At 36.0% G+C, this 27,542-nt stretch overlaps 1 protein-coding gene across 5 annotated transcripts in view; it reads left to right on the top strand.

Moving 5' to 3' along the window:
• Positions 1-27,542, top strand: part of LOC138702842 (lipopolysaccharide-induced tumor necrosis factor-alpha factor homolog) — a 65,382-nt gene that overhangs the window by 15,057 nt on the left and 22,783 nt on the right. For all 5 annotated transcript variants that reach the window (XM_069830184.1, XM_069830186.1, XM_069830183.1 and 2 more), the window contains exons 2-5: positions 1,062-1,263; positions 8,400-8,489; positions 10,887-11,028; positions 14,327-27,542. The exon at positions 14,327-27,542 is cut by the window's right edge and continues 18,589 nt beyond it. In XM_069830184.1, coding sequence (XP_069686285.1) covers positions 1,095-1,263; positions 8,400-8,489; positions 10,887-11,028; positions 14,327-14,429 — 504 coding nt within the window. In that variant the 5' untranslated portion in view covers positions 1,062-1,094 and the 3' untranslated portion in view covers positions 14,430-27,542. The remainder of the gene's footprint in view (positions 1-1,061; positions 1,264-8,399; positions 8,490-10,886; positions 11,029-14,326) is intronic.

Raw genomic sequence — 27,542 nt, 5'->3', positions numbered from 1 at the left:
CTTGATTATTTATAGGCCTACATAGAAGAAGAAAGTTAGCTTCCCTTATGAAAAGGTTGCCAGATTTGACAAAGCGTAGTGCATATAATTTGGAAACACACCTAAAAGATAAAATGATATGCATTTGAGACGATGAGGGAATCGAATATACAAAATGTCAGAAAAATTTACACCTAAGTAGCGTTTGTGCTCATTTACAGTTAAGAAAGGAGGAAAAAAATATCATCAGATAGGTTAGAATGATATGAATTCCATATACCTTGAGAAAAATAATAGTACGGATTTATTGGCATTGATATCTAAACCAATCAACAGCCATTGGTTAAGATAACTTGAAATTTCCATTATCACTCTCATACAAATGATTTCTCAATATCTGAACCGATCCTTTCAGGGCACTAATGGCTATTTCCTTCACAATGCTGTGTGTTAGCCCCAGGTTTTTACATTTGTTGGCAAAGAAGGAGGGTATGGTACCTTGTGCTCCCACCATCAGACCTATTACATCAATGTGGTACAGGCTATATTTATCTTTATAGAACGGGATTGTCGGTTCATAGATTCGTTTCTTTTCACTGTCCACCTCATGCGGTTGATCTGCATGTGTCTCAAATCTGATGGTGGGATCGAGAATGTATGCCGAGTTGTTCTTAATGGCAATGATATCAATTCGCCGAACACTTCCTTGTGTGGCTAGTCCCTGCACCTCTTGATGGACTGTAAACCCAACTTCCTTCAGTGCCTTGGCCAGCATAGAACGGACAGCATGGTGACGGATGTTGTGAAGGGTCTCACTATAAGGGCAGAACAGTTGCCAAAACAAATAGAAGTTCAGTCTGGTATAAACAACTGTGACGATTCAAGGTTGCTTCACGTTTGAGAGTTGATCACTCCTGAAGTCCCGATGTTTTGAACATTTGCTTGCAAGCAGTCAACGACAGGCAATACTGTCGTGCAGGTTTTCAGCTTTGCGGGTGCTGTTAGTCTTGCATTCCCGCTCATTGTTCATCTCTAGTGTGAACCTAATTGTGTGCTCAACAGAACTTGTGTTTGTGTTTCAGTATCTTCTTGTCTGAGAGAATTACGGCACTACAATGAGTAAAGCCATGCCTACAGCACCATCTGCACCATTGGTGGAAGATCAGCACCTCGTAGGACACCATCCTCCTCCCCCACCCAGCTATGAGCAAGCAATGGGGCATCCGGGGTTTGTGCCCCCTCCTGCACAACCTCAAATGGCGCCATACCCCACACAGCACAGTTGTAAGTTACCAGATTCTTGCACAGTGCTTGCTTTCATTTGTGAAACCGTAGAGTCAAGAGGGTTAAAATGAATGCATCTTATATTTACACCGTTCAACGAAAGTTCTGCTATGAGAAGACTTAAAAAAAAAAAAAAAAGAATATTTTACTCCTTAATTACCCCATTATTAATAAAAAACTGAACAATATCATTGTAAGTTCTATTAATATATTGAAAAAATAAATTCTTACAACCACTGCAGCTCATCTTACACAAGAAAAGCTAAAACTGCACAACACCACACACAAAAAGTAAATGGAATGAAATGCCCACTATTAACAACCTCCAACACACCATGACGTCATAATCTTACGTAGGCCTACAGTAGTGGCAAAAAAAAACCGGACCGACCCTTGTAGCTGATTTCAGAGCCTTGTTCACTCCAGAGCACGATAGACTTGTAACTGAGACTTTCGTGGTTCGAGCCTGGGAAGGAAACTTTTTTTATTTATTTATTTACTTATTTAACCTGGTAGAGATAAGGCCATCAGGCCTTCTCTTCCCCTCTACCAGGGGATTACAACTACAATATTAAGAATACAATTACAATTATAATTACAATTAATATTAAATTTACAAATACAATAAAAATCAAAGTACTAAAAGATTAACTGATTAATAAAAGCTAGACAGTTTATTGTAAAAGTTAAGAAGAGAGAAGCATTTCTTTTATTGATTAAGTAAAAATTAAACCTACTGTACGCAGTAAGAAAATGCTTAATAAGCTTGCTTTTGAACGCTACTAAATTCCGACAGTCTCTGATGTCACTGGGTAGGGTATTCCACAAGCGCGAGAGTGAGATTGTGTATGATGATGAATACGATGATGTCTTACGTGTTGGTATGGCTAGTATGCGGCTATTTTGCGTGCGTGTGAAGAGATTATGATATTATGACAGGTAACTGAAACGGGAGGCAAGGAAGGTAGGTGTAGAAGTGTGAAGGACTTGGAAAAGTAGAACAAGAGAATGAAAATTTCTGTGTTCGTTAAGCCATAGCCAGTTTAGAGTTTTGAAGGATGGGGTAATGTGGTCAGCGCGACGGACATCGCAGACGAAGCGAACACAAGAATTATGAGTTTTTATCAGTTTCTTTGACAATTTTCAGGTTTGCTTCTCTGATGAATCAACCTTTCAGTGTTTGATGGACAAAGCAATGTTTGTTCGTCGATGAAAGGGAGAAAATTTTGCTCCTGGATGCCTGGTTAACACAGTTAAACACCAAATATCAGTCATGATATGGTTTGTGATATCAGACAAAGGTTCAGGACGACTCTATATTGTTCAGGGAACAATGAAACAAGAACAATATATCCAGGTATTGGAAAACAGGCTTATCCCTCAGCTGAACGAATGGTTCCCAAATGGGGAGAAATATATTTTTATGCAAGATGGTGCACCTTGCCACACTGCTAGGAGAGTCAAAACGTTTCTGGCTTCCAAAAACATTCCACTTTTGCCATGGCCAGGAAACTCACCGGACTTGAATCCCATTGAGAACGTGTGGAAACTCGTAAAAAGAGAGATGGCAAAAGAATTTATTACTACCCGAGTTCGACTTATTGAAAGGCTGATACATGTCTGGAATCACAATGAGAGGATCCAGGAAATAATACAGAAGTGTATTGTAAGCATGCCAAAGAGAAGTGAAGCTGTAATTAAAGCCAAAGGAGGTCGTACGAAATATTGAAATTTCTTTAAAAATGAGGTGTGGTTGGTTATTTATCAATATTTCTTGAATTAACATTGTTATAATTGTAATTATACTTAATATTGTTTAAAAATTAAATATGTAATGTGAATTGTGCTTAAGAAAGGAAACCAGAGTTCAAATGAGGAAGTAATATGTAAAATATAGTAAAAATGTGAGTGATTATAATAATGTGGCCAGGTACTGTATTTTATTTGTATGTATATTAAGCAGGGGCGGCCCGTCCTTATGTGCTACAGTGCTACAGCACAATGATAATTTTTGCTCAAATAATGTATTTGCAATACCATAGTATCTGATCTGCCATTTGACAATTTCCTGTGGTTATGTTCATGACTCGTTACAGAGTGTTTAGTCTTCGCTCTTCGCTCTTTGGTGCCTCAGGCCATACGTTGTGCTACTCAAAACTCTGTATGAGAATGTAGACAGTTAATGCGCATGTGCGAAGCTGAAATCACTGCTCTGATTGGCTATTTTTACGCGGGGAAGTGCTGTAGTCAGCTTCAGCACAACACAGCTTGGAGATTACAAAAGTAAAGCGTAACGAAAGAATGCTTGTTTGTGGAAGAACTCGGAACTATGTGCAATGTATTTGGTAATTCAAGTGTCCGACCGCTGCTGCCATCTACCTGGTTTTTGAGGTTCCTCAGTCAGTCAGTCTAGAAAATTGAAGCCAAGGTAGTATGTGACCGTATAATTCAGGAAGCTACTCACCGTTTCCAATCTTTAAGCTACCTAGACGCAACAAAATTGTTAAACAGCAAATTTTTTGACAATTTTTCGCATAATTTTCCTGAACGCGAACTTGAAGTTGCTGTCAACAGCTATACTGTACTGAACAAAAGAGTGTTAAAGACACAACTTGAGGTTCTATGTGGAAGACCCGATTTCCGAAATATAGATGGAGCCGTTCAATTGTTGCAATACATAACATAGCCTCCAACAATTCATAGGATCCATTCTGTGAAGTAACGAAGTTGTTAAATATTTCGGTTACAACACCAATGACCACTGCTGAGCCAGAAAGATGTTTTTCTTTCTTTAAACGCATAAAAACGTTTTTAAGGAACACTATGTCCCAGGATCGCCTCACTGCTCTTGCAATACTGTCAATAAAAAAGAGCATGATATCCAACACCAGGGTAATTGACAAGTTCTGCAGTAGGAAGGAACGTCGTATGGACTTCATATTTCGTCACTAGGCGAGTCTCAAATTAAGATAAATACATATAAGTGTATACAGTAGGCCGATATAGAGATTGTAGCACACTCATTATTTTGACCACCAGCCGCTACTGATATTAAGAGTTTTTTTTTTTTTTTTTTAATTCGTGATGATTCCATGACTCTCAGTATGAGTAGAACTATAACAGTTTTGTTTCCATTCCCACTATCAGCATTGTGTGGTAACTTAAGTTTAATTCTTTCTCTCTTCCTTCAGCACTGTTTGATGAGAATACTGGATGTCAACCAACTTGGTCTTGTAGGACAGTCTTGTGTCTATTGTATGAGATGCTTTATGTGTAAGGATTGTCTCATCCTTATCTTTTTTATCTTCGTTATCATTATGTGAAAATGTTTCAGACGTGATGGGGCGGATGTAACTGGTATCATGATGTAAAATCTACTTCTCTGTTATGCCTACATTGTAATAACACTATTCTGAGATAAGAAACATCCTTCAATATTGCGTAACAATAAAGAAATCTGACTTGGTACTCTTAATTTCGCCTTCTCTGTATTAAGAAAGTTGTTGTTGTTTTCTAATGCCAGGCGTTTGACAATAAAGTCATTTGACCTCTTGCACTCCAATATTTTTCAAAGATATTATCATGGCCAGCCACTGAAGCACAGATTTTGAGGTGTTCCGAATCCATTTCTTGGTTTGAGTTGCACAATGGGCAGTTAGGGGACTGATATATTCCAATTCTATGCAGGTGCTTGGCCAAACAATCATGGCCTGTTGCCAATCTAAATGCAGCTACAGACGATTTTCATGGTAAATCGGGAATTAACTGTGGATTATGGTGCAGAGAGTTCCATTTTTTCCCTTGAGATTGTGTTATCAAATTTTGTTTTTTGAAGTCTAAGTATGTAGATTTAATAAATCTTTTCAGAGAGTAATACGTAGATTTAGTAACAGGTCTGTAAGTAGCAGTGCTGCCCTTCTTTGCTAAAGCATCCACATTCTCGTTTCCCAGGATTCCACAATGGGATGGTATCCATTGGAATACAATTCTTTTATTGAGTGATATTAATTGAGAGAGCATTTTAGTTATTTCTGCTGTTTGAGATGAAGGTGTGTGTTTAGAGACTATTGATAGAATAGCTGCTTTGGAGTCTGACAATATAACTGCATTCTTAAATTTATTGATGTGGCATAGAAGATTCCTGAGACTTTCACTTATTGCAATGATTTCTCCATCAAAACTTGTTGTTCCATATCCAAGAGTCGACCTGGTTGGCAAGTTGGTATAGCGCTAACCTTCTATGCCCACGGTTGCGGGTTCGATCCCGGGCCAGGTCGATGGCATTTAAGTGTGCTTAAATGCGACAGGCTCATGTCAGTAGATTTATTGGCATATAAAAGAACTCCTGCGGGACAAAATTCCGGCACATCTGGCGACGCTGATATAACCTCTGCAGTTGCGAGTGTCGTTAAATAAAACATAACATTTAACATATCCAAGAGATCTATAAAGTGAGAAGAGACAGCACGTAACACCTGCACCAGCACCTTGTTCTCTGGAGATCAAGGATCCGTCGGTGTATAAATAAAGCCAGTTTTGTGAAGGGTACCTAATATTAATTGTCTCTAAAAGCAATTGTTTCATTATTTCAGTGTTTACTTCTCATTTCAGTATTTCTTCTGTTGAATTTAGATTATACTCTATATTTAATAGAGTTAAAGGGTTTGGTTTAATTTGTAAGTTTTGTTTTAAATTCGGGATATTGATTTTCTGTTTTAATTCTTGAACCATATGAAGAAAAAAAGTGAACTGTATAAAACATGGCGTTTCGAAATATTATACAGTAGCATGCAAATTAATCCGAACACGACATATTTTTTACATTTTCTGTCATTGTTGGCCTCACAGCTGCTCATACCGCTTTAATTGACATCTGTAGTACGTGTAATTCCATTGTTGAAGGTCTGTCATTATTTTTTTTTTATAATATGTGACATTTTGCCTGTCATTTTGTACTTATAAGCATTTCAGTTGTGTTGAAGACTTAATACTGCAATCCTGTGTACATTCTGTCTTCACAAATGGATACAACTCCACGAAAATGGTCTAAAATTGTAACATTAGCAGAGCATTTTTCTATGACACAGAGGCAAATTGCTGCAGAATGTCACATCGGTTTGGCTACTATTAATTCGATCATAAAACGATACAGGGAGACTGGATCCATCAAACCCCAGAAAAAAGGAAACTGTGGCCGGAAAAGGAAGACTTCGCCTGCAGATGATCGTTTAAGTAAATTAAATCCTAGACTAACTTCTGTGGACTTAACCCGCGAGTTAATGGCTACCACTGGGGCGAATATTCACGTCACAACAGTGCGGCGTAGGCTTTTGGAAGCTGGACGAAGGGCTCGTAAGCCTATTAAGAAGCAACTGCTAACCCCTGTTATGTGCAAAAAACGCTTAATGTGGGCAAAATTACATCAACACTGGACAGTGAATGACTGGAAGAATGTACTTTTTTCCGATGAGTCTCATTTCGAGGTCCACGGCCACCGTGTTTCTTACATACGGAAAGGATCCGAAAAAGTAACAGCAGCTCATCTCCAACAAGCACCCAAATACCCCCCTAAAGTAATGTTTTGGGGTTGTTTTACACATGAAGGGCCTGGAGCATTAATACCTATCAAGGGAATGATGAATTCTGACAAATATATTCACTTATTGGAAACCAGAATCGTACCCCAGCTGCAAAAATCATTTCCGGATGGCAGAGGTGTGTTCCAACAAGACCTGGCACCATACGTCTCGAAAAACTACAGAATTCTTCAAGAAGAAGAATATTCAGGTACTCCCCTGGCCAGGCAACTCACCCGACATCAACCCCATTGAGAAATTGTGGTCAATTTGCAAAAGAAGAATGCAAAAAATGGATTGTTCTACAAAGGAGAAGATGATTTCTGCCCTCATTGGTGTATGGTTTCGCGATTAAGAAATGAAGAATATTTGTGGGAAATTAGTGGAATCCATGCCAAATCGTCTCAGAGCTGTTATTAGGAACAAGGGAGGCCACATAGATTACTGAGGTATGTCTTAGATCCTTTTTTTATCCCGTTTGAGTGTTTTTGCATAAGTAATTACGTTGTTCGGATTAATTTGCACGCTGCTGTAGCTTATCCTCATAAAAATGAACAATATAAAAAGATGAGCTTCATTATATACATCTTTTAAGTGTGTTTTAATGTGATGAATGATTCCAAGCTTTCTTATGAGCATTTTATTTGCACTTAAAGACTTTCATTCACAATTTAAACTGTAATATCAACGTAACCTATTGCAATATGTGATATATTGTGAGTTAATTGAGTTGTTTTTCCAGCAGTACTGCATCGTTGCCCACTGGACACGGTCTGGCAGTAGCAGAACATAGCATTACAAGAAAAAAAAAACAACTTTAAGAGGTTTCGTTATATAACATGTAAAGAGAGTGGTAATTTGTGTAATAAAGAGAGACTTCCTGTAGATGATTAGCATATTTCATAACTTTTTATGCTCTGAAACAGCTCTGAAAATGTTGGCACTGTACATGGCAGGAGCATTTTATTCTGTGCTACGAGAAATGGTTCCCTTGAGAGTTGGTATGCCAGCCTAGTTCACTTAATAAGGATTTCATGAACATACCGTACAAATCTGTTTGCAATACGTAGTGTCATTCATAGCCATTTCCTCCTTTACCTGCGAATCTCTGTGAATTAAATTCTTGGCTGGCTTACAAGAAAAAGTGTAACAAAAAATGTTGACTGACAGTTTATCTTTGCTAGCCATTGGAATTCCATTTCTAATTATCAGAATGTATCCTTAAAAAATTCGATCTAAATATTACATCTTAACGTACTCTTCAATGCGTATTTGAAGGAAATCTATTACTAGTTTGAATTAGCCAGTCATTTTGTATTACAACTAAAACACCTGAATGTATTAACTTGTGGCAAGACCATATTGTGGACACAAATTTAGTTTCAAATAGGATCTTTACTGCTAAAGTCTATAGTTTTGGACGTATTGTGTAGAAATTTCCTGATTTTTATTGTTAACAGTGGATAGACAGAATATTTTGAGAAAATGCTCCCTGGCTTTGGGATTAGTCTAAAGTGATTTTGTCTTCTTAATTATTAAAGAAAGATTGAATTGTTGCAGATATGGTTCCTGGATTGATGCCCCAAATGCAGCAGCCAGTGCCCCCACCACCACAGCCTGCTCCTGTACTTCCACCTCCTACCACCACTGGTAAGCAAATGGTACCCCCCAAATTATTTTGTTGTATCTGTGGCGAATTTACAATAAAATCTCAATGCAAATACCTATCTTCTGCTGTCAAAAAGCCATATGAAGCTTGCTTAATAAGGAGAGGTTCAGGAAAATTTATAACTATATCAGTACAGTTATAAAACTTACCAAACCAATAAGCTAAAATACATTGCTTTAGGAGAAAATTTTCATCACTACCTGTCACTAGTTACGACCTAAACACTAGCGGTCTTACTAATAAAAACTCTATATACAGACGTTTAACTGTCTTATACAATGAGTAGCTCGTTTATAAGTGGTGTGTAAATTCCTTACTAATAATCACTACATACGTCGTGTATAACAATATAACTGTTACACAGCTACGTCATCATTACTTCATTACGAAAGGTAATAGAATATCTGAGGTTCTCTATTGCATCTGGTAGAGCGCTCTAGTGTGTACCGTGTTAAGTTTCGTTGCAGAAGATGCGACGAGCAAGAAACTCTTCCTCACGTCTTGGGTTTCTGCCATCATGGAGAATTGCTCCGAATCAACAGACATAATACGGTTCGTTCTCTCATCGCAGCTTCAATCCGTCAGAATGCTTCCTATGAGGTTTATGAGGAGGTTGGTTGCGTCTCTTCTGATGGCTCTACTAGACGTGCTGATATCATCATAATTGATCGGCAGAAGGATAAGGGTGTCATTCTTGATCCCACAATCCATTTCGAGATGCACGAGCAACAGCCACAAGAGGTGTGTCGTGAAAAACAAGTCATCTATGAGCCTTGTTGTCAGCATCTCGGAGCACAATACCACATCACACATTGGACAGTTTTTGGGCTCATGTTCGGTGCCCGTGGCACGATCCCACGAGAAACTTTAAATCAACTTAAACAATTTAAAATTTCTGATGCAACGGTTGATGCCATAGGATCTCATGTGTTAAAATCATCCTTAGCTATAATTAGTCATCATTTGTACCCAATAGACTTTTATTGTAAATGATTTCCTTTGTTTTCATATCATTTATCTTAATGTTTTCTTTTTCCTTTCAAATTGTCACACAATTGGTTTTAATGATTATTCTTTATGAATTGATTAGTAGGCCGATCTATTCGAACCCTTATTTAGGGCGGTTTTTTTTATTAAAATGCTATAGTACAACTGACTCTAATTGATTACCACACTATATTTTGGTCAAAGAGTACAAGCTACAGCAATATTATTCTAATTATTTTGTGCTCTTTGGTTTGTTCTTCTGTGGTTACAAGGCAACCATCATAAAATGACAGTTGATACGAACAGCTGTTAGAGGGGCGGCCATTTTTTCTCTATATACAATGCTTAAACAAGGGGTTTCGTGTATACAGTATAACTACTGCAAAGCAATTCCCATTGTATAGTTACAGCCTGTTTATATATTCATCGCTTATGCATGGTTTATTAGTAAAGTTTTCTGTCTCAACTCTGCATAAATCTCATATAAAAACTAAATATGGTTTATTAGTAAGACTGTACTTATATATGACTTTTATTTTCGAAACAAATTGTCGTCAAACATAGCTTGAAATAGTTTTATTATTCTTATTATTGAAACAAACTGTAATTATTCTTTTGCTAATAGTGGTCGGTACTTGACTTATGCGAATTCTCCATAAAACCTGTTTTTTTTTTTTTGTTTTTGTTGAAATTATCGTGATTACGAAGTAATTTCGTTGATTTCTACCAATTTCACGACAATTCGCTTATATATTTAATTTAATTTGTACATTTTTTAAGGGACTTGCAATTTTCCATGCACAGAATTAAGTTTTTAACACATTTCGCATATAACGTAATACCAAAAAATCACACCCTATTATAGTCCCGTCGCTCTAATTTCTGGCAGCCAATCGTGTTGCAGGTCGGCTACATTTAAACGTGTGCGTCTTGTGGTTCGCTGAGGAAGACGTTATTCATTTCTTAAGGCTCGATAAATACTTAATATAATCGCCCGCCATTTTGGCTCTTTTGTTGGTGTTCGCAGAAAGCACACGAAGACGTTATTTGCCGCTCAATTATTTGCTGAATTACATTGCGTTTGATTTATTATCATAGGAGCTACGACATGATAATGTTTAACGGTGTGGCAAATAGATTCCTCGTATGGTAGCTCGGCAACGAAAGAACAAAAATGGCGAATGATACTACCTACCTAGACTTTATAGAACCTTCACTTCCTAAGACATGAGGAAAGAGAGGAGTCACGCCGGGAATAACAGCGTCGCGACTATAATTGATGACATGTCAGTTATTTGTTGACAGAACTGTTCTTATTTGAATGAAACTAGGAAATGTATGGTTTGTTTGGTGAAACTGGTATTTATGTTACATTTTAATGGTTTGCACAGTGATTGTTGCGGGTGCCTTACCTGTGGGCCCAAAGGCAATGAAAGTGGTGTGCCCCATTTGCCACGTGGACATCAAGACAACGACTGTGTCTGAGAACCAGGCAGGTGCTCATATCGCATGCATCGTCCTCTGCTTGTTGGGGTAAGTGCCATAATTAACAGTCTACATGGATAGAATCGAGAAAAACTCTCTCTGGCACAGGGACTCGAACCTGGGTTTTCAAGTAATTGATTAACTAGCGGACTTACTCGTGTTAATTATGTAAGTCTGTGCGGCTTACAGCTGTTTCGGTGCTTTATCACCATCCTCAGAGCCTACTAGATCTCGGCGTCATCTCGAATTTCTCTGCCTGTTATGTGGGTGCGTTTGATTGTTGAAAGGTGTTGAAAAGTGGAGTCAAATAGTGTGTGTGTTCTGAAATTGATCTGTGTGTTGAGAATTTGATCAGGGTGTGTTTTAGTGTGTCTGTATATTTCATATTGTTCTAGTGTGTTGAGTTTTTGGTTCTTGGGTTGTATGTGTAGGATTCCCATGTCCGCATTTATGTTATTGTATGTATGGTTAGCATAGGTTATGTGATCTGCATATGTAGATGTATTGTGTCCTCTGGTTATTGCTCTAATGTGTTCCTTGTAGCGTGTTTGGAATGATCTGCCTGTTTGTCCTATGTAGAACTTGTCGCAACTATTGCATGTGAGTTTGTATACCCCTGTGTTGTTGTATTTATTTGTTTGTGTGTTGAGATGTCTTTGTAGTGTGTTTTCTGTTCTGTATGCTATGTTGTATTTCTGTTTTCTGAATGAAGATGCGATCTTATGTGTGTTTTTGTTTTCGTATGTTAGTGTGATGTATTTCTTGTGTTTGTGTTGTGTTTTTGTGTTAAGTTTTTGTTTTGTCTTCCTTATGATGTTGTCTATTATGTTTGGGTTGTAACCATTTTCTTGTGCTATGTATTTGATTGTGTTCACTTCTTCATTGTAGTGTTGTTGGCTCATGGGTATGTTCAGTAATCTGTGTACCATTGTCCTGAATGCAGCATGTTTGTGTTGTGTGGGGTGATTAGATGTGTTGTGTATATTTTGAAGGTGTGTTTGTTGTCAACTTTTGTTATGGTGATGTCTAGGAAATTTATGGAGTTATTGTTTTCAAGTTCCAGTGTGTTTTGAAGTTTTGGGTGTATTTTGTTTATGTATTGGTAGGCCTATAGTTGGTGTATTTGTCTTTTGTTTCCTTTGTATAGTATGAGTATGTCGTTTATGTATCTGTGAACAGCTGTAAGCTGCACAGACTTACATAATTAACACGAATAAGTCCGCTAGTTAATCAATTACTTATATTCAAGTGTTAAAAGTAGTGTACGCAAGATTCAAAATGCATTATCTGGGTTTTCAGCTCTACGTACTGATACTTTACCACTAAGCCACACTGCATTCCAGTTCCAATGCCGGATCGAATCCCCTCAGTTTAAGTTCTACCTCTCAGTTTTCCTTTTGGTGGCCTAACCCCATGTACTGTGTCACAGATTATGTGACAGTGGCACACACAATGTCCAATGCACTATGTACAGAGGTGCACTCATTACGAGTGATTAAGCGGCTGGGATCCGATGGGATGAGCGCTGTCTTGAATCACTAAGTGATTACTTACACATATCATATTATTATGATGTACTGAAGTACATATGATATTTCCGTGAAGGAATTCTGCATGTCAATCTCCCTTTTATAATTTTATGGGGTTCAGTTTAGTAAAATTTTCACAAGAGAAATTAATAACTTCGGTGTTAAGCCATCTTTGAGTCTATAATATACATTTATAACACATATTCTTGAAGAACGTAAGATTATTTGTAGGATAAAGGACATCCTTGATGTATTCCTCTCCCAATTTCACTTCCTTCTTACATTTTTAGCTACATAATATTACACTAATCTTGTACCAGAACAATGGAAGGAGTCCACAATCGTACCTATCTTTAAGAAGGGGGACAAGACTAACTGTAGTAACTTTCAAGGAATGTCACTTTTGTTGACGTCGTACAAAATTTTGTCGAATATCCTTTTGAGAAGATTAACTCCATATATAGACGAAATTATTGGGGATCATTAGTGTGGTTTTAGGCATAATAGATCAACTATTGACCAGATATTTTGTATTCGACAGATAATGGAGAAAAAATGGGAGTATAAGGGTACAGTGCATCAGTTATTCATAGATTTAAAAAAAGGCATATGACTCGGTTAAGAGAGAAGTTTTATACAATATTCTTATTGAATTTGGTATTCCCAAGAAACTAGTTCGATTAATTAAAATGTGTCTTAGTGAAACGTACAGCAGAGTCCGTATAGGTCAGTTTCTGTCAGATGCGTTTCCAATTCACTGTGGGCTAAAGCAAGGAGATGCACTATCATCTTTACTTTTTAACTTCGCTCTAGAGTATGCCATTAGGAAAGTCCAGGATAACAGAGAGGGCTTGGAATTGAACGGGTTACATCAGCTGCTTGTCTACACGGATGACGTGAATATGTTAGGAGAAAATCCACAAACGATTAGGGAAAATAAGGGAATTTTACTTGAAGCAAGTAAAGAGATAGGTTTGGAAGAAAATCCCGAAAACATAAAGTATATGATTATATCTCGTGACGAGAATATTGTACGAAATGGAAATATAAAAATTGGAAATTTATTCTTTGAAGAGGTGGAAAAATTCAAATAACTGGGAGCAACAGTAACAAAAATAAATGAGGAAATTAAACACAGAATAAATATGGGAAATGCCTGTTATTATTCGGTTGAGCAGCTTTTATCATCCAGTCTGCTGTCAAAAAATCTGAAAGTTAGAATTTATAAAACAGCTATATTACCGATTGTTCTGTATGGTTGTGAAACTTGGACTCTCACTTTGAGAGAGGAACATAGGTTAAGGATGTTTGAGAATGAGGTGCTTAGGAAAATATTTGGGGCTAAGAGGGATGAAGTTACAGGAGAATGGAGAAAGTTACACAACACAGAACTGTACGCATTGGATTCTTCACCTGACATAATTAGGAACATTAAATCCAGACATTTGAGATGGGCAAGGCATGTAGCACGTATGGGCGAATCCAGAAATGCATATAGAGTGTTAGTTGGGAGGCTGGAAGGAAAAAGACCTTTAGGGAGGCCGAGACGTAGATGGGAGGATAATATTAAAATGGATTTGAGGGAGGTGGGATATGATGATAGAGACTGGATTGATCTTGCTCAGGATAGGGACCGATGGTGGGCTTATGTGAGGGCAGGAATGAACCTCCGGGTTCCTTAAAAGCCAGTAAGTAAGTAATATTACACTAATCATTATAATAGTAAAGTATCTTTTTGTGTATTAGCAATAATGCAAGTTCATGTATATTCTAGCCCCGGGCATTGAAAAACTGACTAAGGACAGTGCTGTTTTCAGATGCTGCCTGTGTTCCTGCATCCCGTATTGCATGGACTCCTGCAAGAGCGTGAGGCACACCTGCCCCAACTGCAACAGCTACCTGGGAACGTACAAGGCATAAGACACACAAAGTTAAGTCTCACATTTATACAAGAGGGAGCTGCTGGTTTGTCAGTTCCTCGACTGCGTAACATTTCAAAGAGTGTCGCAGTTGAAGGCGAGCTAAGCCCCAAGACACTTGAATCAGGAGCTGCCATATTTGCCTGAATGTAAGCAAATGTATGTGATGACGAGAGGTTTCCTCTGTTTATAGTTGATATATAATTTATGTTTTTACATTTTAGATATCTAAATGTGACCAAAGTTCTTCTAGGTTCTATCTATTGGTGAAAATACGCAAGATGTTATTAGCAAGATTGTTTCAGCATTGTATCCACATCAATATCAGATTTTTTTAAATATGTGTTTGTGTCGGATGTTAACTTTTTTATCTTCACCTTTCTTCATTTGAAGCCTGTTTTTCAAAGCATCGAATTCGGGGAGTGATGAGCATTACTAGTGAAAAGTTGGGGATTTTTTCTTTTCTTTAAGGCACTTTTATTAGGAGCAAATAAAGTATTAGGTGCTGTTTACTTTATAAACAACTAGCTGAAAGTACTCGGCGTTGCCTGGGTTGTCCTTCTTGCTTCTTATTTTTAATTAAACTGGTTGTTAGACTTTTCGGAAATCTCAGAAACTCAATTATAGACAACCAAAACTAATTGTCTTTACTAAGATTTCCTCGTCCATTAAAATCGAAAGGCATTTAGTGAGTATCATAGGAATTCATGGGATAAAAACAACATCTTTCGTTTTGACAGTTAATATTGACAATATTAATTGTCACTTCTATTACGTTTTTCATGAGTTTTTTCTCACCAATTCTCGTTCCATTACATAATTTTGGTGGGTCAATATTTTTCGCAGTAGTACTATTGGTGATTCAATATTAAGTATTCAATTATGTAATAGAAATCCTTGTGGTTTCAAAAAATTCAGTTGGATAGACATAGCCTGCTCACTATGTACAGTTCCATCGAGAAATTCATAATACGGTCCTGGACTGCGTAAATATACTTACTGTATTAATTGTCTTGTAGATTTTAGCCTTCATGATGTATCAACAATGTAATTTAATTTCGTGTTATAATTTCCAAGGCCTCATGAAAGTCGATGTTGAATACAACAGACAATAATGAAGAACAGTTGACTGTAGAAGATTTTGCATTTTAATATTATACATGAATATTTTGATCTATTTATTTTTATTTTTTATATCTTTAATTAATTTAACTTCCAATTGTCCGATTTTAATGTAGCCTATGTTCTTCTGGTTATGAAGGTTAAATGTGCAAACTTTGGCACATATCGGTCAAAGCATGTAGATTTGTATAGAGAACATACACACATACATACATACATAATACCCACATTCAATTTTATATATTAAGATATGTAATAATGAGCATGTATATCAGTAGTGTCAGAGTTGTAAGCTCTGAAACCGGTTGTGGTGCTAGAGACATCCATTCAGAGCGTGAACTTGCTTATGTCTGTGGAAGCACCGGAGCAAGCAACGAGTTATAGTGGACCACTCCGCTCCGTTTAGGCTGTGTCTGACAACGCTGATTTATATAGATATTTTACAGAAAACAAAAACAAAGTAATAACGCATTGTTTCACTACTAACTAAAATACAAATGCGAAAGAATATAAATCTATCTGGATGCTAATAAAATTTTGACAAGGTTAGGAACAAAAACAGCAAAGTTAAGAGCCCTGCCATTGGACACAGACACACAAAGAAAGAAAGCCAGTCTAATCTCAGAAATAGGGACTTTTATTTAGTAATATGCGGGAAATTTTTGTCAGAATTTCTGGAGTATATCTTGGTTGTAATATTTCACACACAGAAGACTTTACAGACAGTCGAATCAACTCTTTCCAAAAAGTAATGAAATGCAATAATAATAATAATAATAATAATAATAATAATAATAATAATTGTGGTGCTACAGCCCTTTAAGGGCCCAGGCTGACCAGCCGGTTGCTAGCCTCATGGCCACATGCCAAAGCAGAGGTGGACGATCATCCAATCAGAATGCAGGTATCATGTGGTTAGCATGATGATCCCCCCAGCCGTTATATCTGGCTTTTGTAACTGAATTTCGCTACCTATCTTTGCTGTCCAAGTGCATCATGATGCTGGGTGGGCACTGGTCCCGTACACTGGTCGAAATTTCATGAGAAAATTTCTTTCCCATGAGGCTCGAACCAGCACAGCATGTGGGACTAATAGAATATTGCTATGCACATATTTAGAGTCTGTACAAAATAATAAAATGAAAGTCATTTTTATTCAAACTAGTTGCTGGTCACGGCATATTATTTTGTTATATTTTTTTATATTTATATAGCAATTCGTACTTGCTTTTCATGGTGGTGTAAATGGCGTTATGTAAAGTTAGACTGTTCATTCTACTTCTTATTTCGAAAAATAATCATCGCTCTATACATTTCTTCAATACTGATATAGATATCTTATTTCATCATTATAAATAGCTCAAGTAGTCTTTCATACATTCTTTCAATAAAGGATAATTATTGTAAATAAGCAAAAAAATCTGGCATTATATGAGTACAAAGTACGAACGAATTTTGAAGACCATATGTTTTTAACAATCTTATATATAAAAGTCAATGTGGCTATGTTGTTGTTGTTGTTTTCTAATGCCAGGCGTTTGACAATAAAGTCATTTGACCTCCTGCACTCCAATATTTTTCAAAGATATTAATGTGGCTATGTATGTACTCTATACAAATCTACACACTTTCACCGATATTTCTCAAAGTTTGCACATTTAACCTTCATAACCAGAAGAAGAACATAGGCTACATTAAAATCGGACAAATGGACGTTAAATTAATTAAAAAGATAAAAAATAAAAATAAATACGATGAAACATTGATGTATAATATTAAAATGCAATCTTATACAGTCAATTGTTCTTTATTATTGTCTGTTGTATTCAACATCGACTTCCATGAGGCCATGGAAAAATAACACGACATGAAATAAGATTGTTGATGCATCATGAAGGCCAAAATCTAGACAATCTAGATCGTGTGACTGTAGTCTGTATATATTTTCGTTTGGTTTTACTTTGTTTATAATTTGATTTTCTATTATTTTATTCACATTTCTGGCGGTGTGGAAGAAGGCCTAATCACCTTAACTACGTCAGAATATAAATAAATAAACAAACAAAAACAAATAAACATATATTAAAAACAGTTGAACGTAAGGCACATAACGAAATGTTTTGTTTTCGATGCCTGATCTAGAATTGATTAAATTGAGTTAACCCTGGCAGGCATTTGGCTAAGAAGTTCATTAATTCAAGTATGTGAACGCTATAGAAAGATTCATCTTTTAGGGATGAGGAAAGCTTAGTAAAGACAATTCGTTTTGGTTGTCTGTAGTTGGATTTCCGAGATTTCCGAAAAGCCTAAGAACCAGTTTAATTAAAAATAGAAGTAGAAAGGAAAACACAGGCAACGACGGGTGATTTCAGCTAATACACTATAATAAATGAAGGGTGGATGAATAACAAATAAAACCCTTCAGCACTTGTAAAAATATGTAAATTCAATTTTATTTTTGTGTGCCAGACTAAGAGAAAATGTGACCAGTGTTTCAGCTGGATTAAAGAAAGTTATACTGACCTGTGACAAGCTATTGCTTTTTAGGAACAGGACCTGTCTCTAACCTCCGCATTCGAGAAATGGAAAATGACAATTTGTTGTTTCTTGTCACTAACCAGATTTGTCACTTTGAAGAAGAGGCTTCTGTTCTCAGGTTTCTTATTAATAAACACTTCTGTATTCTGTCTATATATTGAATAATTGCAGCTCATATTTATATTAAAATGTGACTTTCTTATATCAAAAGAAAAAAAAACAGTCATATCTTGATGAGGGAAAGGTTTTCTAGTGAGATATTTCTTATCCTATTTTTTTTTTTTTTCCGGGAAAGAAAAGAATTTGCTCTTCCAGGGTTGGTAAAAGTCCCACCACTCCAGAAATTGGTTTGAACATTATGTTGCCTTATGGTACTATAAAATAAATATAAGACTGAATAGTGTTATACTTCATCTATTTTAAAGAATTGTTTGTATTGTTTCTCTTCTTTAATTTTTCATTCAGTATTGTTCAATGAACAATTGACATTGTTACCGGGATCTGTTAAAAGCAGTAGCATTGTTACATTCCGGGGAATATGGTAAACATAGCTTAAGACACATAAGCTCATTCTGTATTCAGTTGGTGCTTGACGTATATTAACATACTACGTGTAGTCAGTCATGTTTCTATGTTTTGTTCGTGTGGACAACACGTTTTATTGCTGTATGGACTTTCACTATATGCCTATCTCACTCAGACTTGCTCATTTTCAAGGTATTTTGTTATCATTGTTCACAGATTGGATATACGGTATATTGGCACTGTTCGTTGCAGAGCAGTCTTGTCAGCTTAGTTTGTCATAGCTACGTGTATAGACATTTTTACTTAATCTGATTTCTCACAATCAAATTCTCAATTCTTTGGATTGAAGATTTTTACAACTAAAGATTCCTGGGTAATTATACAAACATTTAACAGGAGCTCTGTTGTATTAGAGACTTTATTGCTTTAGGTTAATTATCCCGACATTGGATCTTCAGGCACTAAAAAAATAAGTTTTAGGTGCCTATATAGGTTGGAAACATGAGCTATTCCATATGAAATCGATCAGTAAAAAACCTCTCATTTTTCCCTATTTATACAAGGTGCTGAGGACAGTGCATTTGCAAAAATATAGCTACTATCGAAAGTCAAATGGTTTTCGTATTGTTGAGCGACAAATTTAGTGTATTTTATAAAAACATGCCTCTTTCAGTGCTCAGAACTCTGGAACCATTTACTGTAGACCATTGAACGGGAGCTCATTTTGAAGCTGACATTTGGTAGGTTATGTTAAGAAGTAATCCTTATTTTTATTGTATACAGAGAGACAGATAATCTGATTTTACTTACTTTTAGGCTTTTTGCTCATTTGTAAAAATGTAAAAAAATATTGAGAAAAACCTTGCATTATTAAGAGGGATTCGGCATTGTTTGCTTAGTGGTACGGCAATAAGTTTCGAGGGAATTAAATAAATTGTCACACACCTGGACTTGAACGGCGCAGTACCGCTCCCATTGGCTGAGAGCTGAAGATAAGCAAGCGTTGGACGTCATTTTACTCCTGTGTTTATGAAAACCTGTGATAAAGCTAGCCCAGCTATGCGTTACTAGACGACACCTCACGTGTTTGTCTCCTGGCCTTGCTTGTCTCGGCTAGCTCCCGTCTCACAGTCAGCTGGTTAGTTCACGCGCGTACTATTTATTTTCTTTATTTGATATTTTCAATACTTTCTTCTCAACATACCATCAGTAAAAAATGTGTGTTTATTTGTACTTTCAATGTGGAATCCAACTATATATTTTTTCCTAGGCAAAGGCGTCTTAATGAGGAAAAATCTAAATTTCTCCATTTCCATAAAAAGTAAAATAATCTGTTTATATGTCAATATAAACTTTAATTTCTCAGCATCAAAATAACCCATGATTTTGATCATTGGGTGAAAGGGTTTCGGAGCTACAACAGTTTAAAGTGCTAATTTTATGAAAATACGATAAATTTAAATATTTTTAATTTAAACACTATGAAGTTCTGATGCCTCAAACTTTGCACAAAGCATTGTATCACAGTTCTCTACATACAAAAAAAAGTTTCATTGTATTTAGAAATTGTAAGGTCAATTTTCTCTAAATTTCGGTTGATTTGAGATGGAATAGCTCATATGTAAAATAGGTTTTTATTGTTTTAAAATAGGTACAATAACATTTATGAAAATACATCGTAAAGGATATAAATAAAATTAATACAGTGTGTTTACTTGAAATGATTCGATTGATATAACATTTTACCATTTGTATTCTCATAAACATAAGTACAAAAAAAAAACTTTAGCCTTTTATATATACACATTTTATTACTGAAGTATATATAGTCTAACATTTTAAAATTAGTCACATTTTAATTAATATTTTAAAACCAGTGTATTCATGGCCTTGAGGCATATGCCTATATAGGCAGGTTGTTATATTACGTATTTGTTAGACTATGCTGTGAAATAAGCCTTTCTTTATTAAAAACAATCAGTACAAGGAGCACTGAAATGATTTCTACTGTCAACACACATTCTTAGTCTGGAGCAATCTTCCACGAAAAAATTTACCTATTTAAAGCTAGAGAAATGGCAGTATTGATAATGCTTGAGAAATAAATAGGCTTTAAGGGGAGAGGATGGTATTTTTTAAAACTTTTTTCCTATTTGGTGTAAAATATTAATTTTTTGTATGTAGAGAGCTCATAGCTGTGGCAACTTAACCAAATAAAAATATTTTGAAAAAAAATTATTTGGGGGTCCAAGTTTGAAAAAATATACCCAATGCAGGATTGCACTAAAACCGATATATCTAAACCATTTTTAAACATAGATTCAAACAGTTTTTTTTCAATGTATTTGCAAAAGCATGTTCTACAAACTATCTAACAGAATTTTGATATTAGTCCCTACGTTTGTAAAATAAACAATTAAAATTTAATAACAATTTTCTGATTTCCTTTCTTGCAAACAAACGGACGTATTTTTAAAATGAAATCAATTAACAAAATTCTGTTATAGAGAAAAGTTTCCTAATAGTCTAAAGAATGTGTGTTCTAAATTTCATGCATGTATCTTTAATAGTTCAGAAATTATATCCATTTTTGTCTGGCAATGTAGCAAAAAAAATGAAGTTACTGGAAACCAATAAAAGCGGGCGTGTGATTTAAAAATCCATAGCGCAGGAAGTTTAAAAATGACGTCTCAACATCCGATAAGGGCACAAATACCCACAAAATGTTATGCAATGCATTCCACATATATCAAAGGGTATTTTAAAGAAGAAAAAAATTTTTTTTTGAAAATTTAATTTACCGGAAACAACAATAAAAGTGGGCGAATGATTTAAAAATCCATAACGCAGGAAGTTTAAAAATGGCGACTCAACATCTGATAGGGGCACAAATACCCACAAAATGTTATGCTATGCATTCCACACATATCACAGAGTATTTTAAGGATTTTTTTTTTATTTACTCATTTTTCACCAAAAAATACCATCCTCTCCCCTTAAGACAATTGCTGAGATTGCAGTAAATTTAACATTCCAAAAATGAAACAAGATTATACTTTTAGAATGTTATTTCACTGATGGATGAAATTTGTAATGTGCTTTTGAGTTAGTACCATGTGGTGTAGGGGTGTCATGTTACCGAAAACTGACCTTATTTTCTGACCTACGTTTGTAATGCTGCGTATTAAATATGAAGGTGTAGACCTACATAAACATGGGCCAAGTATTTTTGTGAAATGAAAACTCAGATCCATATTCGTACATGAAATAAAAAAGTTATTTTTATAATAAAAATTACATTTACCTCTCTATTACAGTTCTGCCACAGAACCACTTTCTCATCTGTTGTAAAACACTGAAAATCTGAAATCCATTGTCTTATTAATACACTTTTGGAAGTTTTCAGTTTCGGCATTTTGTAGCACAACACAGAAGCACAATACCAAAATTATGACGCATTTCCCGAGAGTTTCTAGCTAGAAATGATTTCAGAAATGTGTGAAGAAAGAAGTCTTAAACTTTTCACAATAGATTTTGCATGGATAACTCTATTGTTGACGAGATTTTTTGAGCTGGCTGCCGCTACCGCCATAAATAAAAGAACCGACACTTTTCTGCCTACAAAGACTGTCGTGCCCATTTACTCGACTACTGCAATATAATTTATTGTTAGGCTGTGGCAGTGTCATTCCCTCACCAATTCCGTCTTTGAGGATCAATATTTCAGCGAATAGGGATTATAAAGAATGGACACTGAGCGAATTTTCCTGTGTTTTGTTTCTCCATGCTCCAGCGGCTAGTTCCACTTTCAAGCGCTAGAGGTAGTGTAATCGAGCATACGCTAAGATAATAGAGTTGAGACACAGGATCCAAACATCGCCTACCTCATTGCATAATCCAGTAACGCTTTGCTTCAAATAAATTCAAGTTAACGGCTTTTCCTTATTTCTCAGTGACAAACTAGTTGTAATAATAATATTTTATATTTCAGATATCATAAATTATATTATAAAATAATATAATACATTATAAAATTAAGTATCGAATTCGTTTAATATTAGTATATAATATAATATAGGTATATGGTTTTACTTCTCGTAAGGTTTTGTTTTTCCATTTTCAGCGCTATCAAATCATTACATATTTTAATTGTTGTTGGGGTCAACGTCTCAACTCTCATTATAAAGGAACTCTAGAGTCTAGATATTATAGTTAATGAAGGATTTTTTATTTTATGGATCCAATTTATTTTGAGTACATAATGTACCTAGATGTATTAATTATGTGTGTTATATTTCCGCTGTGTCGACTGCTAGCTTGTGTGATGTCAGCGCCAACTCTAGGAAGAAAGCAGAATCTCACGCTTTAGCTGGCTTGAAGGTCATTGAAATCAGTCCGGCTACATCAAAGTTACCGACGCGAAATGTCCATTCTTTATAATCCCTATTCGCTGGGGATATGACTTAAGGTGAAAAAAAGCTGTTAATAGCTGCAGAAAAGCGAAAATAGGTCTTAACGTGAAAATACGTGCATAGGCACTATAAAGTTCATTATTATAATAGCAGGCATATACTATATACAGGGTTAGTTAAAAGTCCCGCACCACCTAAATAACTTTTGAAGCATACGGTTCAGTGACATGAAACTTGGTGTGTGGGGATAACCATATACTAAGAACTCAATAATGGTATTACCGAGTTTTTTCTACTTCTGTTTTAATCGGAAGTAACTCCAACTCTCTTATTTTAAATGGAACACCCAATATATTTTTTTGTTTTTGAATAAAGCTCATTAAGAGCTTTTAAAAAAGTACCCACACTTGATGCTTCTGTACAAATTCAGTGTTACTAAATAAAAATAGAAGTGGTGCAAGATATTCCTAAAGCCTGGTTAAATCATTCCTTAAATGGTTTCTATGATCGAGTGACACATTGTAAAGCAGCTGAGGGCTACCAATTTGAACACATAATTTAGAAGGTGAGCTAGCTTTGTTTTGTTTTTGTTAAGGAAGGAGTATTTTATTATTTTAATATTCGATACACTTTTCTGTTTCCTTGACTTGTTCCTCTTCATCCACTCGGGAAATTTTGATAGAAAACTGTGTAGACACACAAATTTAACACTTATTATTGTTGATTCACGTGTACCGGTATATATGATACACTGAAGTCTGTATTACACTGGTCAAAAAAAGTTAAGCATATTTCCAGTTTACCCTATAATACCTGATATTTATGTTTCTTTTGGTTTTATGTGGCACGTATTATGTTTACTAATTCAAATTCTTTCATTTGTTTTATTCTGCATCACTAGGTAACGTCCAAATCACGGCTAGTAAACAAAGCCTGTAATTTGAGCGAAGTTCAATCAGTGTCGTTTTGCTTCATAGTGCAGTACAATGGCTCGGAACACCCTTACAATGGCAGACCGCATCAAAATCATCACTTTGATGGAACAAAACATGAGACAAGTTGATGTTGCTAACATCCTTCATGTGAATCAGAGTATTGTCTCCAGACTGTGGAGAAAGTTCCAGGAAACCTAGTCAATAGCAGATCGACCTCGCGAGGGCCGTCCACGCAAAACAACACCAGGTCAGGACCGGTATGTAAGGTTATCTGCACGTAGGAACCCTATAGCCTCAGCTACAACTCTGCGCCATGACCTGCGCGAAGCCACTGGTGTTGTTGTAAGTAGCCAAACTGTGCGCAATAGACCTCATGACATAGGGTTGTATGCTCGAAGACCACTCAAGACTCCAGCACTCCGTCCACATCACAGGGGTGCTCGTGCATGATGGGCTAGAGCACATGAGAATTGGACTCGAGACCAATGGACCAGAAATTTATTCTCAGACGAAGTGAGAATGGGCCTACACCCTGACAATAACTCTATTCGCGTATGGAGACGAACAGGGGAACGAAATCATCCCTCAATGACCGTGGAACGTCACCAACAGTTTGGTGGTTCAATCTTGTTTTGGGCAGGTGTCATGTTTGGCCGCCGCACACCACTGGTTTCAATAGAGGGAAACATGACTGCTGCCGTGTATGAGAACATCCTCCAACCCATAATAAGTGGTTTTGCAGAGACTGTAGGAGAAGGGTTCACTCTACAGGACGATAATGCTCGGCCTCATCGTGCTCATAGTGTGCAGCGGTATCTGGTAGAACATGGGATGCGAAGAATGGATTGGCCAGCATGCTCACCGGATATGAACTGCATAGAGCATGCATGGAGCTTTCTCAGGAGAGCCATTTCCAATCGTCCACATCACCCATTAGCGATTCAAGAACTCAGGAATGCTGCCTTGGAAGAATGGGACAATTTGCCTCAGGAGAGCTTAGATGCGTTGGTACTGAGTATGCCCCGTCGCATACAAGAGTGCCTCAGGGTTCGTGGAGGACCAACACGTTATTAAACAGGGCACTGAAAGCACCATTTCCTTTTCTTTGATGATGTACGAATTTCAACTTCCCTTATCTTTTCCGTTGTTTCCAAACAATGCAACTTTTTCATTTGATATTGAGTCCATTGTTAACAAATAGTGTATTTCTACTTTTAAGTTTATTCTGTGGAACCAAGAAACCCAATTATAATTTATCTATTTTACTTTAATTAATAAAAACCGTTATATGCCTAACTATGCTTAACTTTTTTTGACCAGTGTATTTGACTACTGGAACAGTTCATGGTAAGATGATTGGTTTAGGCCTAAAAAAAGTATTTGAACACTTGTAAACAACAACCACTCACGACCAACAATTGTACTGAACTAAAGGCATTTATGGCTATTGGCTTGGTGCTAACATCTCACACCCTCTACCCCATTCACTTTCGTCAGTGGCCTCTTATTGTTTCTCATACAATCGATCTTGAGCATCAAGGTACTTTGTGTTACAGTGGCGGCACATTATTTTTAAATATGTAATTCTTGATTGTGATAAATGGGAATAGTCCACACCTGTGGAGCAACGATTAGCGCATCTGGCTGCGAAACCAGGTGGTCCGGGTTCAGTTCCCGGTCGGGGCAAGTTACCTGGTTGAGGTTTTTTCCGGGGTTTTCCCTCAACCCAATATGAGCAAATGCTGGGTAACTTTCAGTGCTGGACCCCGGACTCATTTCACCGGCATTATCACCTTCATCTCATTCAGACGCTAAATAACCTGAGATGTTTATAAAGCATCGTAAAATAACCTACTAAAATAAAATAAATAAATGGGAAAATCCATGTGATGATTATGTTGTGAAATTTTGAAGTTTTGACCAATTTGTCTATAAATAAGGATGCAGCTATGGCGATTATTATGCTATTAAATACGTTTTCTTTGTTGCCAAGTAATTTGGGTGCTCTTACTTGATGAGTGCTCACTGATACATTTTCTCACTAAAGATCTTTGTTCAGATCAAGTATTTCTTGTTAGTGCATGAGTTATTTCATAATATGTAATCATTTTCACAGTTCATGTTGCTTTAATATTTTTTTTATACATCAGTCATTCAGTGTACAGTTCTTGTCATACTTTGAGGATCACATTGTATGAAAACAAACCCTTTTTTTAATCATTCGTATAAATCCGAAGCCAAAATCGTAGAACCTAACTTGTTCTATACTACTGCCAGTAACTACTTTCAGTTGGGATATAATCTGTACTGAAATAACAGACAATTCCGTACATGAAATATAATTGAGAATTTGATTGTGTCATTGGTGCTACAGTATATCTAAGAGTTCATGGTTTCATCGTCTTCAAAGTCAGACAATGAAAACTAGTTTCTAAGATGAGATAAAAATAGCTGAAATATCTGAAATGGCAGCTTCAAAACTGCTCGGAATTTGTCAGTTTTTACATGAGTTGTATTACATTGACAATGATGCCATAAACAATGAATGCAGCATAGAACAAAATGGTGTTTGTGAGCATAAGGAACACTTCAAATGATCAGAAATACGATATGTTTTGCATGGACAAGGATGTTGATGTTACGATGTTTAGTAATGCTCAACGTGAAGGAATTCGCTTTCTGTAATGGAAGTCTAATGTTTGTGCTTCCTTCTCCTACAAATGTGTATATTTATCTTAAATAATTAAACATTTATTGTAAATATTTTACAGTTTATTTTATATTTACCAGTACTTGCTTTATTTAGCAGTTAGCTTTATGATATATGAAGGATGATTACGTTCTGGGCTCAGTGAACAATGAGTTAAAGACACTGTTGTTGTCTTTTTGTTTTTTATTGTATTGTATACACTTTTAACACTTATATAAGAATTAGGGCTCGGATTTTTAGGTGCTAAAAATCGGGAAAATGTGTGACAAAAAGGGAAAAATATTTAATTATGTTTCAAATATTTTATGTGAATATAAACAATATGCAGTACTCGCCAGTATAAATTATGCTGTATCGTCAACTGCTGAAGAATTACAGTACACAATGAGATTCATCCTCAAGTTGTGTCCATCACAAATCACTGATGATATCTCATAACTATGGACCGGATTTTTATGTAATTACATATTATATTCCTTTCAACCTAACTGTATATAAATAACAAATCTTTGCGAAACTTGTAATTACCATTAATATATTAAAATTTGATACTGGATGTTTTTACATATTTTCCCCACATTACATATTATGGCTTGGTATTACATAAATCTACATATTTAGGGGTTTTATTCATTTTTACTTCTCTAAAAGGGGGGGAAAAAACTTCTGCTGGGGAAGTTTATAATTTGAAATACACAGATTTAAGAAGCCTTTTTACCTACCCAAGAAAGGTCACATTTCGGGACGAAACATAACGTTCTTAGTTCCAGGAAGTAATAGAGTCACTCACCCCATACCACCCACTGTAAATATGAGTGAACAAAAGGCAACCTTTCTCATACAACTACCTTGTATTGTAAAAATCACTCAGA

This window comes from Periplaneta americana, chromosome 7 (assembly GCF_040183065.1).
Source record: "Periplaneta americana isolate PAMFEO1 chromosome 7, P.americana_PAMFEO1_priV1, whole genome shotgun sequence".
NCBI classification, from domain to species: Eukaryota; Metazoa; Arthropoda; class Insecta; order Blattodea; family Blattidae; genus Periplaneta; species Periplaneta americana.
Note: the sequence above shows the minus strand (reverse complement) of the source record. Positions and strands in the feature narration are given on the sequence as shown.